The 27,523-nt window shown below is 36.1% G+C and overlaps 4 protein-coding genes and 1 long non-coding RNA gene across 6 annotated transcripts; 1 reads left to right on the top strand and 4 right to left on the bottom strand.

Annotated features, from left to right (window-relative positions):
- Position 1: 1 nt before the first annotated feature.
- On the top strand, positions 2 to 1,660 carry LOC122418222 (uncharacterized). The gene is made up of 2 exons (XR_006262467.1): positions 2 to 271; positions 787 to 1,660. It is a non-coding gene; the product is annotated as an uncharacterized lncRNA (long non-coding RNA).
- Positions 1,661 to 2,016: 356 nt separating this feature from the next.
- On the bottom strand, positions 2,017 to 3,138 carry LOC122418220 (uncharacterized). Its single transcript, NM_001414590.1, has one exon. The coding sequence runs from the start codon at positions 2,911 to 2,913 to the stop codon at positions 2,083 to 2,085; it is 831 nt and encodes a 276-aa protein (NP_001401519.1). The 5' UTR covers positions 2,914 to 3,138; the 3' UTR covers positions 2,017 to 2,082.
- A 3,811-nt stretch (positions 3,139 to 6,949) lies between these two features.
- On the bottom strand, positions 6,950 to 13,547 carry LOC122418148 (uncharacterized). Its single transcript, XM_043432207.1, has 4 exons — positions 13,539 to 13,547; positions 10,018 to 10,074; positions 9,713 to 9,823; positions 6,950 to 9,391 (listed from the first exon to the last, which is right to left on the bottom strand). The coding sequence occupies exons 3-4, from the start codon at positions 9,756 to 9,758 to the stop codon at positions 8,373 to 8,375; spliced, it is 1,065 nt and encodes a 354-aa protein (XP_043288142.1). The 5' UTR covers positions 9,759 to 9,823; positions 10,018 to 10,074; positions 13,539 to 13,547; the 3' UTR covers positions 6,950 to 8,372.
- On the bottom strand, positions 11,481 to 14,657 carry LOC122418147 (TD and POZ domain-containing protein 5-like). Its single transcript, XM_043432206.1, has 3 exons — positions 14,389 to 14,657; positions 13,661 to 13,769; positions 11,481 to 13,067 (listed from the first exon to the last, which is right to left on the bottom strand). Exon 3 carries the CDS (start codon positions 13,042 to 13,044, stop codon positions 11,956 to 11,958), a length of 1,089 nt encoding a protein of 362 aa, XP_043288141.1. The 5' UTR covers positions 13,045 to 13,067; positions 13,661 to 13,769; positions 14,389 to 14,657; the 3' UTR covers positions 11,481 to 11,955.
- Positions 14,658 to 18,994: 4,337 nt separating this feature from the next.
- Positions 18,995 to 24,352, bottom strand: LOC122417885 (uncharacterized). Of its 2 annotated transcripts, XR_006262394.1 has the most exons (3): positions 24,047 to 24,352; positions 23,647 to 23,797; positions 18,995 to 19,348 (listed from the first exon to the last, which is right to left on the bottom strand). XR_006262394.1 is itself a non-coding variant. In XM_043431759.1 (2 exons), exons 1-2 carry the CDS (start codon positions 23,843 to 23,845, stop codon positions 19,062 to 19,064), a joined length of 486 nt encoding a protein of 161 aa, XP_043287694.1. In that variant the 5' UTR covers positions 23,846 to 24,352; the 3' UTR covers positions 18,995 to 19,061. The 2 variants fall into 2 exon arrangements, 1 of the variants encoding a protein (XP_043287694.1); XM_043431759.1 differs by having other exon boundaries at positions 23,647 to 24,352.
- Positions 24,353 to 27,523: the final 3,171 nt, after the last annotated feature.

Genomic DNA, 27,523 nt, shown 5'->3' with positions numbered 1-27,523 from the left:
TACATACTTGGTGGACTATTCACAACAGGAAAAAATTGTTTACTATAACATTCGTGTCATAATACAGCAACTCAACAAATAAACGTAAGATCAGAGGTGTTGAGAATACTGAATTCAGTCTGTCACGAGACGGTGGTGATAGCTGTTACTCAAAAGGAAAAAATGTCACGAAGTTTCTTATTTATAATATAGCATATATTATTACGAGTCACTCGTGTTCTACTTATTTCTAAAGACAATTCTTTCCTCACTACGTAATGCTCGACAAGAGGTATGCCTCGTTTTCTAAATATTCACTTAGCAATGATATTTGCACTTGTGTATCCTAACCCACAAAGCCTGCATTGCGGATCTTTGGAACAATTTTAATTTAACTTTACTATGTTTTTAAATGAGCACATATGCATTTACTTATTTTCTATGGCAGCAGCAAAAAACGTGATAAATATAGTTTGATTTAGAAAACTATTTTATTTTATCGGAATGAGAATAACATGAATTTTCAATTTATTTGGAAAGAAGAAGCCAGCATGAAGGATCTAGAGGTGGAACGAGAATTTGCTTTTCAATATTATTGTGCACTGAAAATAGTATATTGTGGATCTCATAACTTCGTTGAAGATTCTTCAGTGAATGTAAAAAGTTGGAAAAGACCTTTTGCGACAAAGAAGCGAATCATATCAAACGTCAATAAATCAATATTCTGAGTTATCAATAAGAAAACCATGAAACCCGATTTACTGGTTAAAAAATCGTTTCTCAACCTATTCAAAGCTTACATTTCAGATTCATTCACTATTTTGGGACTGCTACAGGGGCAATGCATGGAATTCAAACTAACAGAAAATAGGAATAATTCTTCAAGACATATTTTCTTCACCCGCAAGTCCATTTATGCGGCAATCTTCGAGGCTGGTAAGGATACCTCGAATTTGTGTGATCGAACCTGCTCAACGTTGGAACGAAAGAAAAAATCTTTTAGCCATGAATGGGAGAGCAAAATCGACAAAAGGCAGTTGAATAAAAACGCGACGGTAACAACACCAAGAGACTCGAGAATGTGATATTTATATTCGCAGACTGCATTGGACTGAGCTCGTGTACAACGAAAAGAGAAAAAACAACATCGCAGAAAAACGTGTTCTTGAATTTTTTAAAAACCGTATCTTGTACGAACTCAAGCAACAGAGAGAGAGAGAGACGGTCACGATTGATAAGTTGAACGTGCAGTAAACTATACACTTCGCATCTTTTGACGCTCCAAGACGATTCATGACACGTGTCAAACAACAAAATAAAGACTGATGAGAATTTAACTAAATATACTTTTGCTTGCGGGATTGAATGTATGCATACCAAACACTAGCTATACGAAAATCGTCGAGCACAAGAAACATTTAATGAGTCTCATTAGCGAGCACGAATTGACTGTTTCCTAAGAAAAACTTAGCCTATGGAACAAACGTTTTCGTGCGCATTCTCCCAAAAAAGCCCAAACCAAATGTGGAGTTGCGTTTCAATCCTGTGCTCAAAATGAAGCTACGTATTATACATGGTTTTGTATTCCATTGAGTATCACCAAACATTCTCTATATCAGGACGATTAGGATCTTACGTTAATTCTTCATGAAACGTTATAAATAAATGTATCTTCGATAAATTTGGGCTCCTGTGTACGAGTAATATTTATTCAAAGTAAAGAAAGTATATGTAGTCCACAAAACAGTAAACTCCTCTATTAATAATTGAGAATACAAGAACAGGTATGGCTCGAAACAAAACAATGATAGACTCTGATCAGCAAAAGTAAGTTGGCAGGTCCCGAGGGTTTGTCCGGTGAAGTCAGGCCCGAGCCCACTCGAGGGCCTCCTTTTTTATGGAGATCACCCCTTCGACCTTTTCCAAAGGTGTTTCCCAAGAAAAACCCTTGAAATCCGCGTACTCCGCGGGACAGAAAAAATGACGAGCCCTGTCATGTGGCCATCACGTGTCCATCGGCTGTTTTTAGAGACTCTCAAAAAATGTTCCTTTCACCTGACATCGAAAAGTGAAGATTGACGCTGACATGCGCGGTTATTTCACCTAATTAGCTCGAAGAAATTCGATCACAGATTCTATGGACTCTTTAGTCTCGGGAAATTCCAGCATCAGCGGAAACTCGTGAGGCAATAAAGCCCCTCGAAAAACTTTCAACTCGCACGCTGTCGACTTGGTAAATTTATAAGTTTCCGTGTATAGAAATTCTGAGGTCGCACTGATTACCAATAGAGGTACACTCAATAATCCGTGGTACGAGTACAGATGAGGATTCGGTGTGCCGCGCATGATATACAACCGGGATATTAAATTGAGAAGTAAACAGTCGAATTTCATACTGTACACACCGCATAAACTAATGATCGCTTTGAACTGTATGCCGATGACGGGTACGTCCACTTTTCGAGCGATCTCCTTGTTAAGCTCCTTCTGCATAAACGCACCCATCAGCAACGCCCCGACCGAAAAACCTGCCGCATAATACTCATCGTACGCGTAAAATTGCTCGAGTATCTTGTTCGTTGCAAGCATTGCATCGTGCACACTGTGTGAAAAACGAAGCGGGTAGTCAAATACGAGAACGTCAAACTCGATGAGCGCATCATTGAGAGCATTGAGTATGCCGTATGATGTCTTACGGTTGTTCAAGAGAAATGCGCCACCTTGAAACCAAACTAAGAGTTTCTTATTATTTGGTCTCGAATACAACGTGTACAAGTCCTTCACTTCAGCGTTTGTTGCCGGATCACTCTCGCTAGCAACTAGAGTAAAGTCTTTCAGCGAGGTTTTCATCGGTGCAGGTATAATTATAAATACTACGGACAGAATGATCAATATAAGAGTAAGGATGATGTTGACGAAGTACCAGAGGGTCATAATTAATTATACAAGCAGCTCAAGCAACCATAACCTCTCTTCTGTACACCACTTTTTACTGTTACTTAATAATTCGATGAAAACCGAGACGAGACTGAAATTCAAACTCCTTAATTAAGGTAGTTACTATTTCTACGCCACGAGGGATGGGGATAAAATGTTAGAATGAGTAAAATTTCGAACAACTAAAAACTCGAGTTATTTGAAAATTTGAATGATAATATGGAGACTGGTGAATTCGACTAGAGCTTCGAATGTCGAAACTATAAATAAAGTAGAAACTTCAAAATTCGAAAGACGTTTACGTCGAAAATAGAATTTTCGAAATACGACAGAGAACGACGACTGAAATATTGTTTTTCCGAAAATTCGACTATCGCTTTTCGATTCATAAATTACTACGATCAGCAATACTGTGAATGTGTGAATATTCACAATTTCGAAAACGTAATAACGAAAGACTAAATGTTATATCGACTTTCGTCTTTTCGAGCCACCGTTATTCTGCTTATATCTAAGTTTTATAGGCTCGAAAAATTCACTTTCGATTTTTTGCTACTCTATATTCTGGTCTGTCTGTAAAACAACTACTCTCCGTTTTGAATTTGAAAATATTAACTTTTGACATTCGTATTGTCTGTTAAAATTGCATTCGAAATGAAAACTATCGAAATATATATTTTCGAGTAAAAACGAATTCAAAGAAAGAATATTCAGTTAAACCCGTATCTGCTAAAAAGTCGATCAGAAATAAGAATTTCGAATTACTTATTTCGCTCCAATCTCATATTAGAACTTTCAAATTTTCGAAATATCGACCGTTCTACAATTTGCTTATTTGACATACTGAACCCTACCTGTCACGGACTATGTTTACTGACCTCTAAATTTCTTTGTTTTGTCAGCCATGAGGTTTCATTGAAAAATCGTGATTTATTGCGATGCAATAAAAAATGATGTTGAGTTGACAATTTCATTTCGCATTATTGGAATATGAGCAAAAATAAACCCATCAGCATAGTAATAAAACTTGATATTAATGAAATCATGCCCACCACACGAGCGTTGAACAACTGAATTTTTTGTCATGATAAGGGATTGGTGCTATTATATTCTCTCAAAATTTATAGATTTAAAAATTAACATAACTAATCAATTAGTCCGTTGTAATTATCAATTATATAAAAAATATCATTATTAGTAAAAATTTGACTAGTTAACTTTTTGATTTGGCAACTTTGTTGTTGGTGGAGAGATATATCTATCTTGCCAACGGTAAACTGATGGCTTGTCGCACTCACATATGACTTGATACACATAACCAACAATTTATTTGAATTTGAGGTTACGTCATTATTTGTGATTACAAATATTTTTGTTATCACAATATTTGTATAAATATGAACAAAAAACATTTTTCTATTAATTATACCGAGAAAGTATACACGCCTGTACAGTACCGATACACTAATGTAAGCACGTCACAACTAAACACGATATACGTCGATATGGTCGATATACATATATATAAACAGCTGATAGAGCGGTGTTGCCGATGTCGTACCGAACCTAGTATTCAACGATTCATCGTGAGCGATAATCGTAGTTAATTTATGATTTCATTCTTAAAGTTTCGGTGACCTGATATTTTTATAACGCCATTAACAAGATAAATGTTCAACGAATACGTATTGATTTAATTTTTTTTTTTTCCATCATTTACGATCCCTTAAATTTAATTGAAAAATCACGATCCATTTACTGCCACTACGATGTCCAATTTTTAACCCTACATTCATGTGCCCTCATGTGCCTTTTTTCATACCCTCAACCTCATGACCGGGGTTTGAACGCACCCCACTCTTTTTCTGCTTATAAATCCGGTCCTACGATACTAAACTGACTTTATCCTACACCATTTTCTTCGTTTTTTTTTATAACGAAAAGAATGATGTACGATAAAACTAATTTCAATTGAATTTATATATAAAAAAATCCGTCGATAATCAGTCGATAATGTCGCTTGTTAGGACGGGAGCGTAGTTTGAAGTTCGCGTGGGGTGTGCTCACACCCCAGTCATGCGTTCTAGGGTTAATACTTATTTTCTTGCTTAAATGTTCGGTAACCTCCCCTCAATTTTTTTTTACCGTAATTTTCGAACATTTTTCTATGCTGTGTAAAAAAATCAGATTTTTAAATAGTGGCCATGATCTCATTAAACAATACACATGAGAGCGTGCTCGCAGTCCTAGAAGTTTGTTTATAAAACGAATATACAGATTTTCGACCACTGCAATGCTCAGTTAATCGATAGATCTCTTAGAGTAAAGTTCATTGAATAAAATATATAATTACTCTGCTTAAACTTTATGCCATTTATTTCGAAACCTGCTTCCATAATCAAATACGCAGTCTCTATATGTGATGCTTACTATAAAAACGCAAACAGCGATTGATGAAAGAGTGAAAAAAACTTTGCAAAGTTGTAGAGTTGTCGAAACCCTGACTTATGGTTGAAACTTCGTTGTTTATTCAATGGGAGTCGAACAGCCTAAAAACGATCGTACAAAAAAGAAAAGAAATGCGAGAGTCGATTGTTCAAGGGAAATAAATCCGTTACAATTTAATTAACTGATGTTGTATCTATTTTTTAGGATCAAGTTTTCGACAAGATGGAAATTTTGGTGACTCATTTTCTTCATAAACTCAACTTCTGATCAGTCGGTTTACAATAGATTTAGAAACGACGAGGCTCGTTCGACAGTTACGAAATTGACTTCAATCGACGTCTCCGCGATTTTTGGAAGGGTGGATCACAAAATCAAAATAATAAGAATTTGATAAAATTTGGTGACAACATTCTTTCGCATCAAGTATACGCAAATACAATTTTTTTCAAATTTTTACCACATGGTTATCGGATAATTGAGCGTTAAATCGAAGTTCTTATGCACGAGATTTATATCTATATAAATGTAAACTCTATGCGTATACACGTGAACTTTATTGTTCAATTACTCGAGAGCTGTGTGGCAAAAAAATGTAAAAAAATTCATGTTGTCTCATATATTTTTGAAGAAAACATTTACCAAATTTTATTAAATTCTTATCATTTTGAAATTCTTTATATTTTCAACATGGTTTAGCACGGCAACATTTCTATCGTCGCGATCCACCCTCCTTAATCTTGATATACGGGAAATAAAAAAACCGTAGGATAGAATCAATCTTGTTTCGAATATGATCATGTCTTTATGCTACGCGATAAACCATTTTCTCAGAATCCCTCCTCTCCGCAAAGCACCACAAGTAGGGATAAGCGTTTACTCCCATTTTCTCTCATTCGTCGGACGAGGGGCACGCGACGTTCTATCAATCGGACCTCGTTGTCGGTAGTATCAATGTGTGGCGTGGCGATGAATGTTCTCAACTCTGATAGGCCACTCTCTTACTCCATTCCCTACTACGATGGCACATTCTTGATTCGGTGGGGAATAAAGCCAATGGAGAATGGAGGACGAGAAAACTTCTGGCTTTGCAAGTATCGTCAATCATGTCCACGCACTTTTCAAGCTGGAAACATTTCCACTCACTGATTTTTTAAAACGTCTACTCTGTCGCTGCTGTGGCCTTTTTATAAGACATTTTCATTTCCTGATAGATCACGCACCATCGATTAAAGTAAAACTAAAATAACTAAAAGATATTACATTCCAATAACGAATTAATTTAATGAAGTTGAGCGTATCGTTCCTGGCACTCGTACTGTTCTTTTTTATTGCCGTGGACGCTGATGAATAGAGGTACTATAGTTTCTCAGTGCACTAAAAAAGCGATGGCTAAAGCGAATCCACGAGATCCAAAGTTCTGCGACGCGATACTCAATAACAAAAACGTTGAGATTTCAGGAGACAAATACATTTTGGGAATCGATAGTTAGTAACAATTAAAAAAAAAAAATACGTAATTAATTCGCTGTTCATTCTTATCTAATATCCCGGTAAATTGGAGCACGAAATTTATATAAAATAAACATTTTGACGTGTTCGAAGAATTTTATCATTTAACAATTCTTAGCATTCACAAAATGTGTCGAAGGACCTCACGTGAGGCTCACAAGTCTTATGCGCTACGGAAAAAAAGTGATGAATTTATCGCTCAAATACTTAATCGATTACTATTATGACTCAAATTATGACGAATTTTATTCCAACAGCGCAGTTATAGTAATGAAGATACTTATTCGGCAAAAAAATCGAATGAAAATAGACACAAATGATAAAGATACAAACAAAAATCACGATGTGGAATTTGAAAAGCATATTGAAAAAACCAACAATAAATGTGAAATGAAAATTGTTTTGGATTTTTACACAAGTCGAATAATTGAAAAAATCCAAGCACGATCAAAATAATTCGAAGTTTCATGTTCCTTGAACAAAAACTTTATAAGGATAAATAAATGAAATGTGAAATGAATAAAGAAAAAAATCATGTAACGAAAGAACGAACGAAACGCGAGTGAAATATTTTTATCGATCAATATCGAATTATCCCGAGAATTAAGAATCTATAAGAAATATAATCACTTGCCATTTCCTTACATTATTCTGGAATAACGGAAAAAATCGATTTTTTCGAAAATAGTACCTTTCTTTTTGTCACATTGATTGGTAAAAAAAACCTCATGACAAAAAATTATCAAAGATAAGCTTAAAGTGGCCAATTTTGCAAGTTTTTAATTTTGAAACTGAACTTGAAACTTTGTAGTCGAATGAAACGATTATTCTGAATAACAATGAAATTAAAAAAAAAATTTCAACGAAATAATCAAAAATTGCGCTTCAGTCGCTTTTCCTTATTACATTAAAAGTTAAAAACTAAGTAGAACTTAATTCTATGTTTGGTCTTCTTGAAATGTTCGTGTACTAGAGAATTTGTGTTCATTTTTTTCGGTCCTTATGAAATACTCGTGATCCAAAGAATATGTCGGATTCAAAACGAAGTAAAACAAATTGGTTGACTCGATAAATACATAGAAGCAATGAAATGCAACGGATTTAAAAAATGAACGATAAATGTCCTTTCCAATAATGCGTTTCACTCAACAATTAGTCTAATTTGTGTGGCTTATTTTTGCCATTATAATTACGACTTATTTTAGTGACGATACCAAATGTGAAGACAAAATACATCGCATTATAAATGATTTTATAATCAAATGAGATCGAATGAGATTCCTTAGCCGTATTAAACAATCTGTAACGAACAATGGTGCATCGATTCATGATTCTCATCTTCATGACTTGTTTCTCATACTTTCCACAGCCATTTGTGCATTAAAAAATATTTCAATTGCCATTGTACAAGTGAGCTTAACATGAGGGTTCACTGCATTCCATAAAACTTAAAAATGAAAAAATAAAAAAGTTGATTCTGTCATTTGTCAGATCAAAATTCACTGCTTTTTTGAAGAATTGTCGGTCAATATTTTTTTCAAGCGCTCCAACGTCTCGAGATTTTCGTTTATAATTACTTGCTCTAGTGCACTAACACTGTTTTGAAGAACTCCGAGTGCTTTTTGTTTCAAATCGATGCAAGTGTGTCGATCTGCAATGAGAAGGTATCTCCCAGCAGTTTCTTTGCGAAGATTTCTTAACAAGCAAGTTTCGCACAAGCTTATTAAATCATTAACTTCATATGTGTCTGCAACTGGAATCATTTCTTCAATTACATGTACCAAATGGGGCATTCGCCCAGTGTACAAATAATTAAGAAATACCTCAAATATTTCGAATTGTATGTCAACAATTTTCACTGTGCTTATCTCTTTATCTGCTATTTCACTTTGAAACATAGCTCTAAAAACTTCACTCTGTGTAGCAAGAACAGCCCTGTGAGCGAACAACTCTTTGTTGTTACCAAAGTCAAAAATGACGTCAGCAAATATTTTAGTATCGAACATGCTTTTCATAGTTGTTGCAATCTTTGATCGCGATTTTTGGATGATTGGCCTTTCAAATTCGGAAAATTTCGTGATAGCAAAACATACTGAAATACGTAGCACAAAATTATTTGTGTGACCAGAGTTAGACTGTGTAAGAACGTTCGATTGGACCTCGTTGGCTGCCGGAATATCTAAAATATGAACGAATCTCGGAACTGGTTGGCAGTATTTATGCTTAAAACGTTCAAGTGGCGGGTCTATAGAAATTATCATTTCAATTGTTCGAATAAGTGCCGTATCTGAAAATTCGATAGCTAAAGAATTCTTTGGGTCCTGTGGATTAACGGACAGTTTGCAGGTGCACTCATCTATACCGCTGAGTGCAAAGGAATCGGATACTTCTTGTAAATCATTTATGCACTGACGAGTAAACGTCCATGCGAATCGAGTGACTTGTAATTTCTCATCTGACGCATTTGATTTTCTTGCCAAATCCAGATCATAAGCCACGCCGATTGATTTCGTCGGATCTAAAAGTAATTTGAATGGTTAAAACAGTCGAGTTTCAATACGGTAAGTCATATTAGTATAACCTCAGTAAAACTTTTCAATTTTTCTCTAGATAGTTTTTGTACCTATAATGGTTATCATTAATAAGTGGTGAGTTATTCAAAGAGAAGTCCGTTTGTCGCAAATTGAAATATTTTATTAGACGTTAATTGTTTGAATGAATTTCATTTCTTCTACAGCAAAATTGTGTTTCTCGGATACAATTTCTACATACAACTGTTTGTACCAGAACGCATATGACTCAAATGACAAAAAAACATTGTTTTTTTAAGCAAATATACCTGTTTTGAGAGATATATTGCTGACTTGTTCATTTTTTATCGACATGCTGCAAAAGATCCCTCGGCTCAATAATAAGAATTGGTCATCTGCAGAATACAGCAGCTCTGTTCCTATCGAATTTCGAAATATTGTGAAAAAGATGAATTAATAATACGCAATTCATATCTACGGAGTTTAATTAAAATTCCTAATTTTTTGTTTTTCTCTCAATAGATGCAAATCACTATTTTTTATAAAATTTTGTTTGTAGGATTGGAAAAGAAGAAACAATTGAATAGCAAAAGAGTAATAAACACGAACTCACGTTGTGAATCCTTATTCACGTCCAAGCCTGTCCTTGATGTGCGTTGACAAATGACAGCTATATGACATATTCATTATTATTATACTTCATACATCATTCGCAGTCTCAAAGTAATGAAAAAAAAAGTCAGTTCACCCAAGAGGCAAATCTGCTACTTGTGAGATGGATATGAGGATTATAGAACCATTATAATTCCAAAGTAATATGAAGACTTCAACTTTATACTATTTTATTTTTCATCGAAATTACGGTTTCAATTCTCAATACATTTGACAAAACTTTTCAGGAAGCGATACAGTGTTGCATGCACAAGTGCGTTTCAGCAAAATAACTAACACGGAAACACGCGGGGCGGGGACACAGACACAAACGCACCACACGACACTGTGTCAGCGTCGTTGTGTCGCTAGCTGGAAAGCTTCCCATGTAAATATATTTCCGTTGACATTATGATGATTATTTTTGTCCTCCTTTGTACACTCGCCGAAACTAGCATGATTCGAGATTGACGTTTCAATTTGATGTGTATTTATTTATTTATTTTTCATCCATAATACAAAATTTCTTATACTTATAATATACTTATAAAATAATACAAAAAAAAATTAAAAAAAAAAAAAAAAGATTGAGCGAATTACAACGAAATATATAATCTAAAAAAATGATAACCTACTTATTATTTATTCTCTTACAAAATATGCGAATAATTATTATATTGAACTGCAGGAATAAGAAAGTTTAGAAATAAAAATAACAGCAATTCTTTTCATTCAAAAGCAACTTTTCCCTGGTGCTCTACGCTGCGCCACTGTAGTGGTCGAAAGGGTGACTAACTCACTAGCGACGAAAAGGCCTCCTGTCTTCTCGACCTCTTTTTTAATTTATATATTTATTTCACTAATGGCGGTTTGAACCGCGTCGGAGAAAACGGCCATAAAAAACTCATCGAATTTTGAGCACACTCTTCAAAATAGTATTTGATTGCATTACTACGTCGATGAATTATTTTTTTTCATATTTCAATAAATTAACTTATAGCTTTAACTCGGATTATAACAAAGGAAAATCGTGACAGAAAATTATGAAAATCACCCATTTGAATAATTGCAATCATTTATACTATAATTTTGACAGCACGTTGTTGTAAGTTATATACAGTAAATTTACAATTTTTCATCAACGAGTATAATAATTTTCATACGTATAGTTCGACTCGTTCATTTATAGCTGTAACAAATTTTGGAATTCTCACAAAACATTTATTTTTTTGATAATAAGTTCAACTTTATTTTCTACTTATTCATTTTTTTCAAATATAATCATTTTTCCCTCAGCCATTATCCAAACTCCTGTTCTGATTTTCTCGATTGAGCGCTGTTAAAAATTTTCCTACCACATTCCTTTTTTAACGACTAGTGTAAATAACAAATAACTTTGAATAAGAATAAGAATAAGAAATGAGCTTTGAAAATTAAAATGCGATTGCTTTATTGTCTTTTCATTAAACAAACTTTATATTCATACTATTATTAGAAGACTGGCTTCGCAATGAATATCTGTCATCGATTTGTTACAAACTATAGTTTTACATTAGCAAGCTAATTTATAAAGATGCAAGAAATAATGAAGATACCGGAGGTGAAATACAAAGTTTCGGTATTACTAATTTTAAGTCTTTGAATGACGCATTGCTGAAGACATGAAATTAAAGCTACGGCTTTAACAAATACAAAGGAATGAGTGAAACAATATCGCATACTTAAAACTAGGAGATATCCATAAATTCAATGCAAGTTGAAACTGAAAATCATTTGCCCTCATATCGCAGTCATCAGATTATAGTATAATCAAAAAATCGTTAAACTTCCCTATTTCTTAATAGAAAAAAATAATGCAATTACCAGTTAACTGGTGTCGATACCAAATTTTATGTGGATTTCACTTCAAAGAAAGTTGATGCAAATTATTTCTCAGCTGAATTGTAAAGTTTTTGGAGAAATCTTCGAAAAATATCTTTTTCAAAGACATAAATGTCTCATAACTTTCATTTCGAATTACATTGCATAATAGAATGGCATTGTTTTGCAGCATTGTAAGAGATTTTTTTTTCAATGCAGTACAACATAGTTTATCCGCAATGAGCAAATACTCCACAACGATTAGCTCACTAAGATTTGCCAACATATATTTTTCGCACAGGTCTTTTAACTCACAAACCTCATATTTATCTGCCACAACTAAAATTTCTGTGACATTTCTCTTCAAGTCTATTTCTCTAGTATACAAGTATTTTAGAAAAGCCTTGAATATCTCAGCGCTTATATCCAGCACTTCAACTCTGCCTGTGTCCTTTTCGCTCATTTCATTTGTAAACATTGCTTCAAAAACTTTGCTGTGTACTGCAAGAATACTTTTGTGGGCAGGCAATTCACAATCCTCAAACACGAAAGTGACATCACAGAAGATCTTGTTATCGAACATAGTTTGCAAGTTTGTAACATTCGTTTTATGTTTTTGAAAATTGTGAATATGCGGAAAGATTGACACCTCAAATTTTACTTTAATGGAAGCTGAGAGAGACAAAACACCGTTTTTCAATATATAATCCAGTGTCGTGTTTTGGTGATTATAATAATCATTGTATCCTGATACTTTCTTGAAATGTGAGGACCCTGAGAGAATAATACTACTCGGAACAGGGTACGATTGGATACATTCATAGTGATAATTATTTAAATGTATGGTCATTCGCATTCCCAAAACATCTAGAGAATCTGAAAATTCTATACAGAAAGACTTTGTTGAATTCTTTGGAAAAATAGATATTTGACAAGTACAGTTATCAATACCGTCAACTCGAAAAAGCTTAGATCGTACTCCTTGTGCGTATGTGGTATTACAGAGGTTTACCCAATCAGTAAGTGTCCATGCAAAGTCCGTAATGTGGTGGACCTGAGCTGATACCGTTAATGAATTTGGTGTAGCAGACCCTTTCGAATAGGCTACAGATTGTGGTGGTGGCTCCATACTTATGCAGAAAATTCGAACCCCTAAAAAAATTCTCAAAATAGCTACAATTTTGAATACTGATTACGGATTCACTAAATTATAACTATAAACTACAAATTCTACGCATTCCTTTACATTAATGTGTTCCTATATCTGTTTTAGCAGTGCATGACGACTGCGACATGATTAAAGTATACAAATTACATGGAAATATTTGTGAGATGTCTCTTTCAGTAATAAAATCATTTGTAAATCACGATTTGCTGAAATGAAGGAATCATTCAAATCACATTATTCTCATGATATAATCAACAACTTTGAGGGACTACTGGCCGTTTTCTCTGACGTGGTTTAAACTCAGTTCAATTTCTTTCATATAGTTTCTAGATAGAATGAACCGAGTTTAAACTCAGATTAACGTTGGAGAAAACGGACATAAGCTCGCTATGACATCTCAAATTTATTCCAAACCGTTGTTAAAAATTAGACACTCTCTAGCCTGTGAGCCGAACCTGCCAGGCATCCTGTCAATTGCGACGATAGTTCTGATTCCCTATTACTTGTAATTAAGGTATCACTAAATAGTTAAAGTCACTCCATGATGAAAAAAAGCTGTTTTAATCTAATAACATACCTGCAATATTTGTAATGAATGTGTTTTACGTATGGTCTTATTTTCCTCTTATCTTGATCCAGCAACGCACTTGTAGTTGTCGAACAAATATCCCCGCACAATCGGGTTCCTATTCATTGTTAAAATAAAACAAAAAAGAAGTTATGATTGACGAAAAATTCACATTGTATATCCTACTTTCAGCAGGCGACTTAAGTTTCAAAGACTGAAAAATAGGGCGTTGATTTTCCGATATTATATTACAAAAATTTCGCATCAAGCGAACTTGAAATGAAATTCGTCCATCGCGTTATCGTTGCATTATCTCCGATCTAAAAAATGGCCGAAAAACCACTATCAAACGAAACACGATTCCTGCGTAGAAGGTAAAAAATCGACAACGCCCAGGAAATCAAGTTTCCTAACAAATGAGAAATTGACTTAAAAAAAACTCAATTAGAAACAGTTTGGCGTAAGTTCCGATTGAGAATAAGACTCGTGATAACATGCAGTGAAAATCGAAATGGGTCAGTCAACCACAATAAAATGTCGTCTAATCGCGATTCTTTTTTTCAATATAATTTTATTTCAAAAGGAATAACCGAGACGGAACGAACCAATTCGGAAACTACGACAATGATACCGAACACATTTTAATCCGCAAGTATCCGCAAAATAAAATTTTAGTTTTCTCCATCATGATGCGATCCAATAATGATATTAATAAACAATCATGAAAAAAAACTCACTTGATTTTCTTCGTGATGAGGATCAGATCGCTGATAACCCCGATGTCAAGTCATGAGAGCGTGTAATCGCCACGGACGGAAATGCAAACGACGCAAACATTCTGTAAAGTCTTCTTTTATTTTGGCTCGTCCTTTGTCTGTGAGACTAAAGGTGTGTTCCACTTATCGCCCAAAACGCCCAAAATGCCCCAATATCCTATCCCAGTAGCCGTCGTCTGGGCGTTACGGGCGATAAGTGGAACGCACCTTCTTCTTCTTCTTCTTCTTCTTCTGTTTGGCTAGGCCCACGTTTTTGGTCCGTGAGATTAGCCTGGCCACTGGAGAAACCGCTTCGGCCAAGAGTCGACGATTTTGAGGCTCGATTTACATTCTTTATTATGTTGTCCTCCTGTTTCCATTCAGATGCTGTTTGTGATGTTTCCATTGGTATTTGTTTTGTATTCTAGGTTAAGTGCTGAATTTTCCATGACGTTTGTTTCTTTATTTAGCAGTATTGACTCGTATTCCATGTATATGATTCTGATTTTTAATTGTTTATTTTAAATGTGTACGTTTTTTAGTTTTTAGTTTTTAATTCCTATTTTCATTTGTTTGGGATTTTTGTTCCTCTGATAGCTGACTTTATTATAGTTTATATTTCAAAGGTTCTTTGTGTTCTGCTATGCATTCCATTAATGAACTACATTTTGGTCTACTTGTTTTTGTGCAATAAATGTAAGATATTTTATTTTGTCTTTCTAGTTTTGTCTATTGTTAAAATTTAATTGCTTGGATTGTTTCAGTATATTAAGTCAATAATCTCTTTTATTTCGTGTGCAAACCGCACAATTGAGTTGAGAGTATCTTCGGATCCTGAGAAGGCAAGACTGCGTATTTCATATGGAGGGAACTGTTTCTGTGATATTAGGCTGTTGCAAAGACTGTCGGAGTTTGCTGCGACAAGTTTGCACGCCCAGAACACATGGTTGAGATCTTGTATAAAGGGTCCGCAAGGGCATATGTCAGAGTCTGCTAAACCGATTCTGCTAAGGTGCTCCTTCGTTCCTATGTGTCCTGATCTGATTCTGTTTATCAGCGTTATGGCATTCCGTTGCAGCTTGGAGCCCTTCCACCAAGGGTTCTTGGGTCTCGAATGCAAGTTGCAGAGTTTGCCGTAAATGATTCCTTTTGCTGAGAAAGAGTCTGTTTTTCTTTTTTGTTCTTCTTTTTGTGTTTCCTGCTGTATTTTTTGAGCTATTGTTTCGGGCATTACCGCAAATTCCTTGGCCTCGCCTACAGCACTAGCCTTTTTTGCCAAGTTATCAACTTTTTCGTTTCCCAAGATTCCCCTGTGTGAAGGGCACCAAATAAACTCTAATTTCCTGCCACTCATTGTTAATCGGGAGTATAACGATTTTATTTCTAAGCCTAAAGGATGGAGTTTTGCATTAACTCCTGTGCTTTCCAGTGAGAGGAGGACGCTAAGAGAATCCGTTATAATTTTGATGTTTCTGTGTGTCATTTTGTTTTTTATGAATTTCAGGGCCTCGATAATGGCGCAGGCTTCTGCTTCAAAGATATTCGCCAAGTTAGAAAGTTTGAAGCTGCCGCTGTGATTAATTTCCGGAATATAATAAGCATATCCGACAAATTCTGCGTTACTTATTTTCGAGCCATCTGTGAAAATAAGGATGTCTCTGCGCTGACTTCTGTGATAGTCCGCTTTTATCTCTTTTTCAAAAATCTCGTTAGCTTTTTTTGAGTTCTCTGACATGATTTTCTTTCCTATTTCTAATAATGGTTGAATCGGAGTAAGCTGGGGTAATAGAGGGAATTCAAAGCATGGGATATTTTCGGTTCTTTTTATATTTGCTATTAGATGCTTATATTTTGTCCATAATTTATATAGCATGAATCTGCGACATTCAGGGGGAGTTTTTTCCCTTCGATCAATAAGTATTTCTAAGAATTTGATTTTAGGGATTATAGGGTGGTTACTATGTGCGTATGTTCTTGTGATGTGTCTTAGTGTAAGTGTCTGCGCTCTATTTTCTATGGATTGGTCCTTCGCAAGGTCCATTAAGATGTTAGTCGGTGTGGATCGGAGGCATCCTAGTAGGATGCGGAGAGCTGCAAATTGCGTGGAGTTGAGCAGTTGAAAATTTGATGGAGTAGCGGAGCTCGAGCACGTAATTGCCCATTCCAGTCTAGCCCGTATTAGACCATTATAAACCGGGAGGAGAGTAGTTGGGTGTGCCCCCCATGATTTGGATGCAAGCGATTTAATTACATTTACCCCTTTTTGGGCTCTATTTTTAGTTTCTTTAATAAACGCTTTCCAATTAAGTTTGGAGTCCATTCTTACTCCCAAGAATACGGCGGTTTTGTTGTTTCGGACTTGATGTCCATTGATGTCAATATATTTCCCTTCAAGGTTTAGATTCTTTTTACTAAAAATAATGAGTTTGCTCTTAGGAGCGCTCACGTTTAATCCAAGTTTGCTTAGCCACTTTATCAACGTCTTTACTCCATTTTCTAATTTTTTTAGACCCTTGTCAATTTCTTTCTCTTTTATGTAGAGGACAATATCATCCGCGTACTGTAGAGAGGAACATTGAGTCCCTATATTTTCATTTATTTTCCTAATGTATACATTAAATAATAACGGGCTTAGGACTGACCCTTGAGGGAGGCCTTGATTAACATTTCTTTGGTCTATAAGTACTCCGTTTTCATAGAAATCCACCTTGCGAGACACTATTAAGTTTGCCAGTAATCTCATGACATGGGTTGGGATTTTTAATTCGTTGAGATTTGCAATTAGTATATTGGGATTCACATTATCATATGCTCCTTCAAGGTCAAGAAAGACAGCTATTACGCTTTCTCTCTTGGCGAATGCATTGAGAATATCTGTGTTTAAGATCAAAATGTTGTCTAAGCATGACCGGGCTTTTCTGAAACCATATTGGGTGTTTGGTAAATCGAGGTCTGTTTCCAAAAAGTACTCTAACCTATTTTTAATGAATCTTTCGAAGGTTTTGAGTATGCAGGATGCCAATGAAATTGGTCTAAAGCCTCCCTTCGGTTTCGGTATTAAGCACGTGTCGTATAGTGTCCAGTCTTTTGGAATGAGTCCAGTATACATGATTTTGTTAAAAATGTTTTTTAAAAGTTCTATCGTATTTTTTGGGAATGCCTTGATCATCTCGTTGTTGATACGATCGTTCCCGGCCGCAGAACGGATTTTTAAGTTTTTAATTATATTTTCCAGTTCTTTGACAGAGCAAGAGTGCCATATATTTTTAGAAGTGTTTATTTCTCTGAGTTTTATTTGAGGTGGAAAAAAAACAGATGGAGGAGCTAATTTGTTTATAGTATTTTCTATATCCTTTTTTTTATTTTGATTCGACCCATTATTCATTTTCCCAGAGTTGGTGTTGTTAATCCCACTGAAAATTCTCATGATGTCCCAGACTCTTTTGATGGGGGTTCTTGTGTTTATACTTGATGCAAATTGTTTAAATGACTCTCTTTTACTTTTCTTAAGAAAAAGTTTTGTCCTTTCGTCTTCTTGGATCCATGCATTTAAGTTTTCTGTATTCATGTTCTTTTTATATTTCTTAAATGCTTCTCTCCTATTTTCGACGGCTTTACCGCATTCATCGGACCACCAAATTTTTGGTTGATGTTTGCGCTGATTGTTTTGTTTTATGGATTCACTACGAGTGGCTCCTGCTTCGATTAAACTTTGATTAATCGCTTGCATCGTGTATCTATATTTCTCAAGTATGTTTGAGTTCAAAATGGGACCTTTGGGCACCTTTTCCTCTAGTATAGTCTTAAATTTTCCCCAGTCTATTTTTTTTGTTATTATCGAGGGTCTACGGTTTTGAGTTGCTGGGTTTTGACCGAACACTTGAATTTCTATGACCTGGTGGTCACTTCCCAGGTTATCATCGAGTACTCTCCATCGGCAAAAAGGAGCAAGATTGGAACTCGCGAAAGTCACATCCAAAACGTCCCAGTTTGTGTTCTGATGTAGAAAGGTGGGCGATTTGTTATTCAGGGGGACTACGTCGAAGTTGTTTATTATTTTGCTTAGTGAGTTTCCGTTTTGGTTATTTTTTTGGCTTCCCCAGATATATGACTTTGCGTTGAAATCCCCGCCTATTATGACATTTTTGTTCGTTCTGTTGAGAGAAAGAATGTTTTGGAAATATTCGTTCCAAATTTTACTTGTTAGTTTGATGTGTGGGGGGCTATAATTACTCGTTATTATTATATTATCATTGTCTCTCAACTTGAGTTTAATCGCTATTGTTTCTAGTCCTTTTTCTGTCCAATTATATTTGTCTAATGATATTAACTCGAAATTTAGATTATTCCTTATGCCTATGGCAACTCCCCCGCCAATTACTCCAATCGGTCTATCCTTCCTGACCAGTCGGAACCCCGGGATTCTGAATGGAATGTTAGGATGGAGCCATGTCTCTGAAAGTATCAGGATATCTTTGTCCTTTGTTAATTCGGGCAATTCGTGCGTTTTTCCCCTTATGCCTCTGCAGTTCCACTGGGCAATTGCTATGCAGTTATGCTCCATGTAATGACTAAGGTGTTTGTCACGTAAATTTATCTACTGGTGGAATTTATTTCTACAGGATGTACAGAGGAGACATATAGACGAACACATATTATATTTTTTCTACATTAGGTACTTTACTTTGATTTAATTGTGACTGGGTGTTTATATTTTTAGCTTTCTGGGAATTATTAAGATCAAGTCGGCGGTGATTGGGGCTTGACGTGTCAATGGGGTTAATACCAATTAAGGAGTTTTCGTGTTTCCCTTTGGATTGAGGGGTGAACGTGGACGTGGTAACACTTGGAGAAATTTCCTCAGGAGTCCTCAGATCTGGGATGGATTTGCAGTTCATTTTTTCAATATTCGAGTGGACTGTAGTATCTGTTTCTTCTTCGCCTGGAAAAGTTTGAATTGGGTTAATTATGGGTTTATTGTAAGTCTTTCTTTTAGTTGAAAGGTCATCATTCTTTGGGATTTTTCTACGTGTTATGTAATCGTTACTTTGTTGGGATTTGGGGTTCCTTTTGCTTTTAATTTTATTTCTTTCAGATTCCTCTATCGTGGGAAAGTGGTTGTCTATGTCTTCCGTTGGTTGGGAAGGCAGAAACCATTCGTTTTCTCTCGGGGGGAGGGTTTTTGTCTCTGCTTGCCTCTGTAGCCATGTTTCCATTCGAAAGAAGCTGTCTAATCTGTTTAATTTAATGATTTCTATGGCTTCTTCTCTATCGATGCAGGGTTGCCAGATTTGGCTACTTTGCGCCAAATTGGCTACTTTAAAGTCTATTCTGGCGTCGAATTTTCTGTTTCGGCGACATGGCGATATTTTGGCTACTTTTCGTTTCAGACGACTTTTTCGCGATGCAGCATAGTCCGTTTCCCGTCTACAAATTTGACGGAAGACTAACCTGGCGACTAAAGACTGAAGTCAACAAGTCAAAGGTTTGGTTTTGGACGCCTCCTTTTCGAATGGTTTGTTAATCTAGGGTTTTTTTTTTCATCAGTTACTTCTACTGATTTTTCAGTCAACATAACGGTTTTTTTCAAATTCTTTCTCGGTTCTTCTCGCGACCCTTTTCTCATTCACGTTTGCGGATTGCGACATGGTGTGAAGTGTGAATTTCAGTACGTGAAGCTATATAATATTGTATCGTTTTGACAAATTTACGGTCTGCAATCTGCAAATTGTATCGAACGATGGGGAAATACGCTAAAGATAAGCGTAAATACAAAAAAGAATGGGAAACAGAATCATGGGCGAAAGGTTAGTATTTTCTACGATGAATGACATAAGTGGACCTCGCACAGCACATATTACCTGGATTCTATGATGAAATATGAAATTATATTTTCATGTTAGGGTGGGTGCAACATATTAGTGCAGCTAAATATGTTGATAAGAACGATCCCAATGAAGCGCACTGCAAGCTCTGCAATGTTTCTTTAAGAAGCCATATTGCGGATTTGAAAAAACATGCAAACAGCAAGAAACACAAACTCAATGCTTCTAGTTTGAAGCAATCCTTTAAAACCACTTTGCCTTTCCATGGTATGTAACATTATTATAGCTGTCTTCAGTTTTCAATTTACATTTTTCTGTTTGTCAGTTATTTTTGTCAATTATTTTTGTCAGTTATTTTTGTAAAGCGATATTGTTGTTTTTTTAGGTTATGCGATTCAAAATTCTGACGGAAAGAAAAAATCTGACATATTATTGACACTGCATATCGTCATGCACTCAGCAATTCAATCGGTTGACCATCTAGGTGAGCTTTTGTCAGCCTTGGGAAAAGGAAGCGTGTTGGAAAAAACTCGACTGCATCGAACAAAATGTTCAAGCATTATCAAGCACGTTATAGCTCCAGCTTTATTAAACGGCCTCATCAAAGCGATCGGTAACGGCAGCTACTCCATCATAATTGATGAGAGTACTGATGTATCAGTTACAAAATATTTATGCATATGCATCAGATATTTTGATATAACTGAAAATCGAATCGTCACTACTTTCCTGGGGATCTTGGAAGTAGAAAGAGCGACCGCCAATGACCTTTTTAAAAGCATCAATGAATATTTCACGAACATCGGTCTCCCGTTAAAAAATTTGACAGCGATTGGTACCGACGGAGGAAGCAATCTTTGCGGCTGTAACCATTCAGTGTACACGCTGCTGAAAAAAGAAGTACCTAATTTGCAACTTTTGCGTTGTAGCTGTCACTCTTTACATCTTTGCGCGTCAAAGGCAAGCGAAGAATTGCCTACTTCGTTGGATTTCTTATTGCGTGAAATATACAACTGGTTCAGTGTTAGTTCTTTGCGTCGCATTAACTATAAAAAAACTTTCGACTTGATTAATTCTGGCACAGATTCTCAAAAATTCCGTCAAATAATTCAATTATCCCAAACAAGGTGGCTAGTGTTCTATGAAGCAGTGAAAAGGATCCTTGAACAATGGCTCGAATTAACAACGCATTTCGATATTGCCTGCGCTGCCGAACGTTGTTACACAGCACGAGTTATTCGTGACATGCTTAAAGACGACGTCAACCAGATTTATTTAATTTTTTTGAAACCCATTCTCGCGCAAATTCAACATTTGAATTTATCTTTTCAAAGCGATGATGTGGATGTGGGTAGTTTGTACGATGAAATGTCTTTGATATTTTTATCATTAGCTAAGCGCATTCTCAAGCCACTTTTTTTGACATCTTGCAACGGAAAATCTGTTTTGCGTCAAGTTATCGAAGCGTTGGGAAATGAATTGGCATATCTGCCTCTAGCTGAGATGGATTTCGGAACTGAGGTTGAAAAGTACCTCGCAAAATCAACAATGCCGTCTGAATCCAAAACTCAATTTCAACAACGATCGTTCAGTTTTTTGAAAAAGCTTCTGCTTGAAATGGCGTCAAGACTGCCGACAAATATGGAGATATTTCAAAAATATAAATTATTGAGCCCTAGTGTTTGTCTGTCTCAGGTTCAGCCCAAGTTCCAAAACTTACCTTTGAAGGATTTTCTAAATCCACAAAGCGACATCTCGGTCTACCAGAGTCAATGGGACAAATTAAATTATGTAGATTGGAAACTCTACTTCAATGGAGACATTCCGAAAAACATTTTGGTCTTTTGGCCTGAAGTATATAAGTACACTGACGCTAGCGGCCGCCAGATTTTCAAGGAATTGGCGGAGGTGGCGTTAAAAATGTTGATCATTCCTACGAGCAATGCGGTGGTAGAAAGAGCCTTTTCAGCCCTAACTCTTATAAAAACTCGAATTCGTAACAAGTTACGAACGCCAATGCTAGAAGCTCTGTTACGAATTCGATTGCACTGCATTTCATTTAAAAAATGCTGTAAAACATTACAGCCAACAAGTGACATGCTTGAAAGATTTCAATCGAAGTACATGTACGGCTCTTCAAGCCAATCCCAGGCCACTTCAAACGAAAACCAAGGCGAATCGGAAGTGCTCGCGGAAATGATTAATATGATAGCTGAAGTGATGTAAAGATAGATCATGATATCATATCATATAACGAAACAAACACCAAAGTCACCAATCACCAAAGGAAAGCAGTGTAATAAAAAAAATCCATATTATTCATCGTAACGTATTCTATAAGTACATTGTTCAAAATCCATAAAAATGTTGTTTTATGATAGATTAATAAAAAAAAAGATGATTTAATTAACGTTTAAAAAGGATGCTCAGGATAAATGTCTTTTTTCACCTTAAAATTTTACCTATGATACAATAATTTGATAGCATGGAGAATTTTGTATTCCCGCTCATTTGCCACAAGGTTGGCGGTTGGCTACTTTTGGCTACTTGAGCGACCGCTTCTGGCGACTTGGGATACTAGAAGTCTGGCAACCCTGTATCGATGTTAAGGTGTGCTTTGATTTTACTGATAATTTTCAATTTTATAAATGTTGCACAGTTGATGTCGCTGGCTATATGGGATTCTCTACAGTTAACGCAGGTTGGTTTTGCACTTCTACACTCTGTTTGGTGGTGGTTGCCTCCGCAGAATGCACATCTTTGAGCTCCTCTGCATTGTTTTGCCAAATGCCCAAAACGTTGGCAATTTGTACATCTCCTAACCTGTTGTTCAAATGGAGTTATTGTTACTCTCGTTTTATAAATTACTATTTTTTCCGGAAGCAAACTCCCTTCAAAACTAATCTTAATTGAGTTTGTTGGGGAAAGGGTTAAAATGTTGTTTTTATCTCTAGACGCTCTCATAATTCTTTCTACTCTCACTATCCGTATCGGTTGGCATGGCCATTCGATCCCTTCCTGGATATCCTTTTCGGATAATGAAGGGTCTATGTCCCTAGCGACCCCTAACCTTGAGATCTTATTTTCCGGAATGTATGCCTTCCATGCAGCGGGTAGTAATGTTTCTTGGGTATCTACCAATTTATTTGCGTCTTGATAAGTGTTTAATCTGATTTCTACTAGGTTTCTGCCCTTTCTCTTTATTTCCTTGATTGCCCCGCTGAAGCTTTTGAGCTTTTTTCCGATTAGCATAGGATGGATGGAACCGACCCCTTGTCTCTCGCGAGTTCCCCTGATATTTGATTCTTTGTTATTTGTTTGATCTTCAACCATGTCTCCGGGGGCGTGACCTTCGAGACTTTTTGTCATTTGCGATATTAAAACAATAAATGGTTCAGCAGCCTTTGCCGTATACCTGTTTTTTCTCTCCTCGAAGTTCCGAAGATACTCTCTTTTCCTCTTGAGATCTGGCTCTGCATCCGAATGCTCGATGTTGGAGTTTTCTTTTGACTTTTGTGGGCTGGGAAGACCCATTTCCATTGGTACGTTTTTCCTTTTTTTCTTTCCTGCAATTTTCCTTGTTTCATTATTTTGGGAACCAAAAATAATTTCATTTATGGAATTTGTGTCTGATATGTCAAAATTCGAGCTTAAATCTGCCATGTTGGCTTCGTCTGTAGGTTTCAAATGGGCTTGAATTTACGTTGTTGTATTTGTATGAAATTCTATTTAATCTTTTCTATTTTTCCTATTTATTCTTTAAACTATTAGATTTATGTCTTTAATTAATTAAATTATTTTAAATTATCTGATACGTCCGTGTCCAACGCCCAGTCCGCGTGGATAGCACGTGGTAACTCGGATCCTTTGTGCGCTCTTTATATCGTCGCTTTACGCTCTACGCTCTTGATTTCTCGCTCCAGATCGAGCCAGGTGTCAAAAATACGAAAGCGATGCTTTTTGCTCCGTTTTAAATATTCACTTTTCTATACTGCTGCTTCTTCAAATGAATTGATTGTTGAGTTTAAAATGGATTCTTTTCTATGTTTCAGCTTTCTATTTCATTGTAGATTTTGGTTTAAGTAACGCGCACGTGTGTGTTTGGTTCGCCGTCTTCCAAGCGACTCTGGAACGCACCTTAACTTGGGTACAAAACAAACACCTCCAGCCAAATTCTGGAAATTTCTTTCTGCCGTTTGGTGGGGCGCGATCCCACCTGGCCTCTGGGTTCCCGTATCGGCCAATGGGTGTTCTGTAAATCTACTAATGGCCGTTTTCTCCGACGCGGTTCAAACGTTCAAACTCAGTTCAATTTTTTTTATATAGTTTCGAGATAGGATGAACCGAGTTTAAGCTCAGATTAACCGCGTTGGAGAAAACGGGCATAATATATGTAAAAACCTACGAAAGAACAGCGGACATCCCAGAACACGGTCTTCCATACAACCGCGAATTTGATGACAGGTTATGACAGAGTTCAACTCATTGTCAGTTCAATTTTTTTTCAATACTTTCAACATAGGATGAACCAAGTTTAAACTTAGACTAACGTTGGAGAAGATTGGAGTAATTTTAATTGACATGTACGGTGTACTCATGAAGTTATGAAATACTTGTATGTACCGCTTGGGTTTGAATAAAATCATCTAGGGAACAAACTGATCAAAACATGGAGCCCAAGCAGGGGTAGGGCTATAACTTAATTAAAAAACCTATTCATATCAGTAAATGATTCCAGAGCAAAGTTGGTAAAATAAAATTAAAAAATCATAATTAAATAGAGAATGCTTGTTAAAAAAAAAAGAAAGTAATGAGCACAATGGCGAGCAAGTATTTTCGCGAGGCGCGAGATGGCGCGAGTAGAGCTGTTCCGAGTAGAAGACTCGAGAAGGTTCTGGAAGAATACCGAACAATGGCCGAAGCGGAGTCACTCCAGTGGCCAGGCTAGCCTCACGCCAAGCTCACGGTCGGGAGTCTAGCCAAAAAGTAGAAGAAGAAGAAGAAGAAGTTCTGGAAGAATAGGATTTATATAAGGGCGCGAAAAGCAGCGCGAGGGCAGTCGTGATAATCATGGAGATAAGATTAGACGCGTAGAGCGTGGTAATATAGTATCGGGCGGAAGTAAATGGCCGCGAGTACGAATCGGCTGGAAGTCGCGAAAGTTTATGTATTATTATTATTATCCTTACTTTATTGCTATTCGTTAAATTTAAATAAAGTCTCGAGACGTTTCACTTATGTGTTTGCAATATTCGTACAGTATATGGTAGTAATCTGCTCATAACTCTCACAATCAAATAAAAAAGGCCGTTTTTTTTCACCCAACAGATGTCATTAGCTCGAATTTCTGTGTTCATAGATGGCCATCTCGAGATAAAACGGTTGCATTCATTGTGAAAGTCAAAATAACATCGGATCGTTTTTCTTCTATTCTTGATTTCCATTCTTGTGGCTCGCCTTTTCATCGTTGTAAACTTCCCGAAAAAAACAGCACAAATATGGAGCACGTTACGGGCATTATGCCCGTTTTCTCCAACGTTATTACGGCCATTACACAGATATTCCTCGAAAAAATTTGAGAACCAAAAAAAATTCTTCTACTATACAAAATTCCACTAATAAAATTATGATAACTTAAAAACACTAATTCGAACCTGATCGGAAAAAAGTTTACATTTTACATTACCAAGTCATAATCAAAGCTCTTTGAATATCTAGTAGCATCGTAATCAATTCGATTCAGGAAATGTAATTTTCTGTCATCTTCTGAACGCTAACTCAATGCATTGTATAGCAAAACATTTTGCAATTTTTATTGAAAACTTTATTAAATTTTCAATGAAAACAGAGTAATAAAGTACGTAGTAAATTCGAAAACGGGTAATACACATGACGGATCAACCGAAAATAGAAGCATCATTTCTTATTGGTCCATTTTTCAGATTCGTAGACAAACCAAAACGAAAAAGAATACAAAGTCGCATGAAGTACAAAACGAATAAAATTAAATTTTTTAAATAAATTCCAGCGCGTGGTACGTCCATTTTGGAAACTGGTTTTTTCAAGTATATTAAAGCACTCCTGCAATCATAAAAATATCAGCTCATATTACATCGAGGAAATAAGATATTGAATTGAAGTGAACCAAAAATAGACTTAACATTTACAGTACATTTCGTATTCGTATTATATGAAAGCTTATATAAGGATAAGAGCTGATATTATTTATTAGCACATTTCTCATCTAGATAAATAGCTGAAGAGTACAGAAGAGCTGAACATCCCCTTTTGAAACGTTAACAGGGAAGCAACCTCGTCAATGCGTTGGCATTGTTTTTGAAAAACTTAATAACGGCTTCTTTCAATTTCTTACAAGATAGCTCATGCGCTGTAAACAGATACTTCACAACAGTGTCTCCGTCAAGATTTTTTAGCATGTAACTTCCGCACACTTCTTTCAATTTTGAAATCTCATACATGTTGACCACCACCAACATTTCTTCAACTATATTGTTTAAACCATTGATTTCACGAGTATCCAAGTACCTGAGAAATTTGGCAAAAACATTCATTTTCAAGTCAACAATTTCGACTCTGCTTGCATCGTTCTTCCGCGTCTTATTTTGGAACATCGCTTCGAAAACAGTGCGCTCTGTACTGCAAGCACAGCATGATGAACCATCAATTCATCACTACCAAACACAAAAAGTGATAATCGCAGAGTGCCTTACTTTAGAACATAGCTCATGTGTTTTCCTACCACATTTGTTCGAGGTTTTTTGCAAGGAGGCTCGTAAGATTCCGAAGATTTAGAGGCAGCAAATGGGACCTCGATCGATAAGAGATTAAATGCAATTAGTTTTCAAATGATTGTTTAATTCAATTTGTATCACAGAAAACTCTGAAGCTATGGAGCTTTTAGGTCTTCCAAATTTAACCGCCAACCGGCATAGGTACTATCATCTATCCCATTAATTCAAAAAGACTCTGGGATCGCACTTTTTCTGAATACGTCATATCATAAAGCAAGTTCCAATAACGCAACACCCATAATAAATTGGCGGTGTGCGGACTCTCACCATTTGTCATGTTTCGGTTGCACTAGCGGTGAGTTTGGGCAATACTCCGGTGGTCATATAGCCATATTCAGCGTCAACTCAAAGGGATCGAGATACAACATTCTTCGTAATTTCAGAAACGAAGATAAGCACAGTCACCATGGCTCGTCAGTGTTGCTCGGCCTCAACTGTTAAATCAAGCCGAGCAATTGATGTAAATGTGTGACCATTGAT

The sequence above is a fragment of the Venturia canescens genome, chromosome 11 (assembly GCF_019457755.1).
Source record: "Venturia canescens isolate UGA chromosome 11, ASM1945775v1, whole genome shotgun sequence".
Classification (NCBI taxonomy): domain Eukaryota; kingdom Metazoa; phylum Arthropoda; class Insecta; order Hymenoptera; family Ichneumonidae; genus Venturia; species Venturia canescens.
Note: the sequence above shows the minus strand (reverse complement) of the source record. Positions and strands in the feature narration are given on the sequence as shown.

Bases quoted from the DNA above. Each gene is read 5' to 3' on its own strand.
- LOC122418220 (NM_001414590.1), bottom strand. From the start codon at position 2,913: ATGACCCTCTGGTACTTCGTCAACATCATCCTTACTCTTATATTGATC.
- LOC122418148 (XM_043432207.1), bottom strand. From the start codon at position 9,758: ATGTCGATAAAAAATGAACAAGTCAGCAATATATCTCTCAAAACAG. The intron at 9,392-9,712 runs GTATATTTGCTT...AATTACTTTTAG, and splicing joins CAATATATCTCTCAAAACAG to ATCCGACGAAATCAATCGGC.
- LOC122417885 (XM_043431759.1), bottom strand. From the start codon at position 23,845: ATGAAATTATTTTTGGTTCCCAAAATAATGAAACAAGGAAAATTGCAG. The intron at 19,349-23,646 runs GTATACGGCAAA...AAACTTTTCCAG, and splicing joins TTCGAGGAGAGAAAAAACAG to GCGAAGAAGAAACAGATACT.
- LOC122418147 (XM_043432206.1), bottom strand. From the start codon at position 13,044: ATGGAGCCACCACCACAATCTGTAGCCTATTCGAAAGGGTCTGCTACA.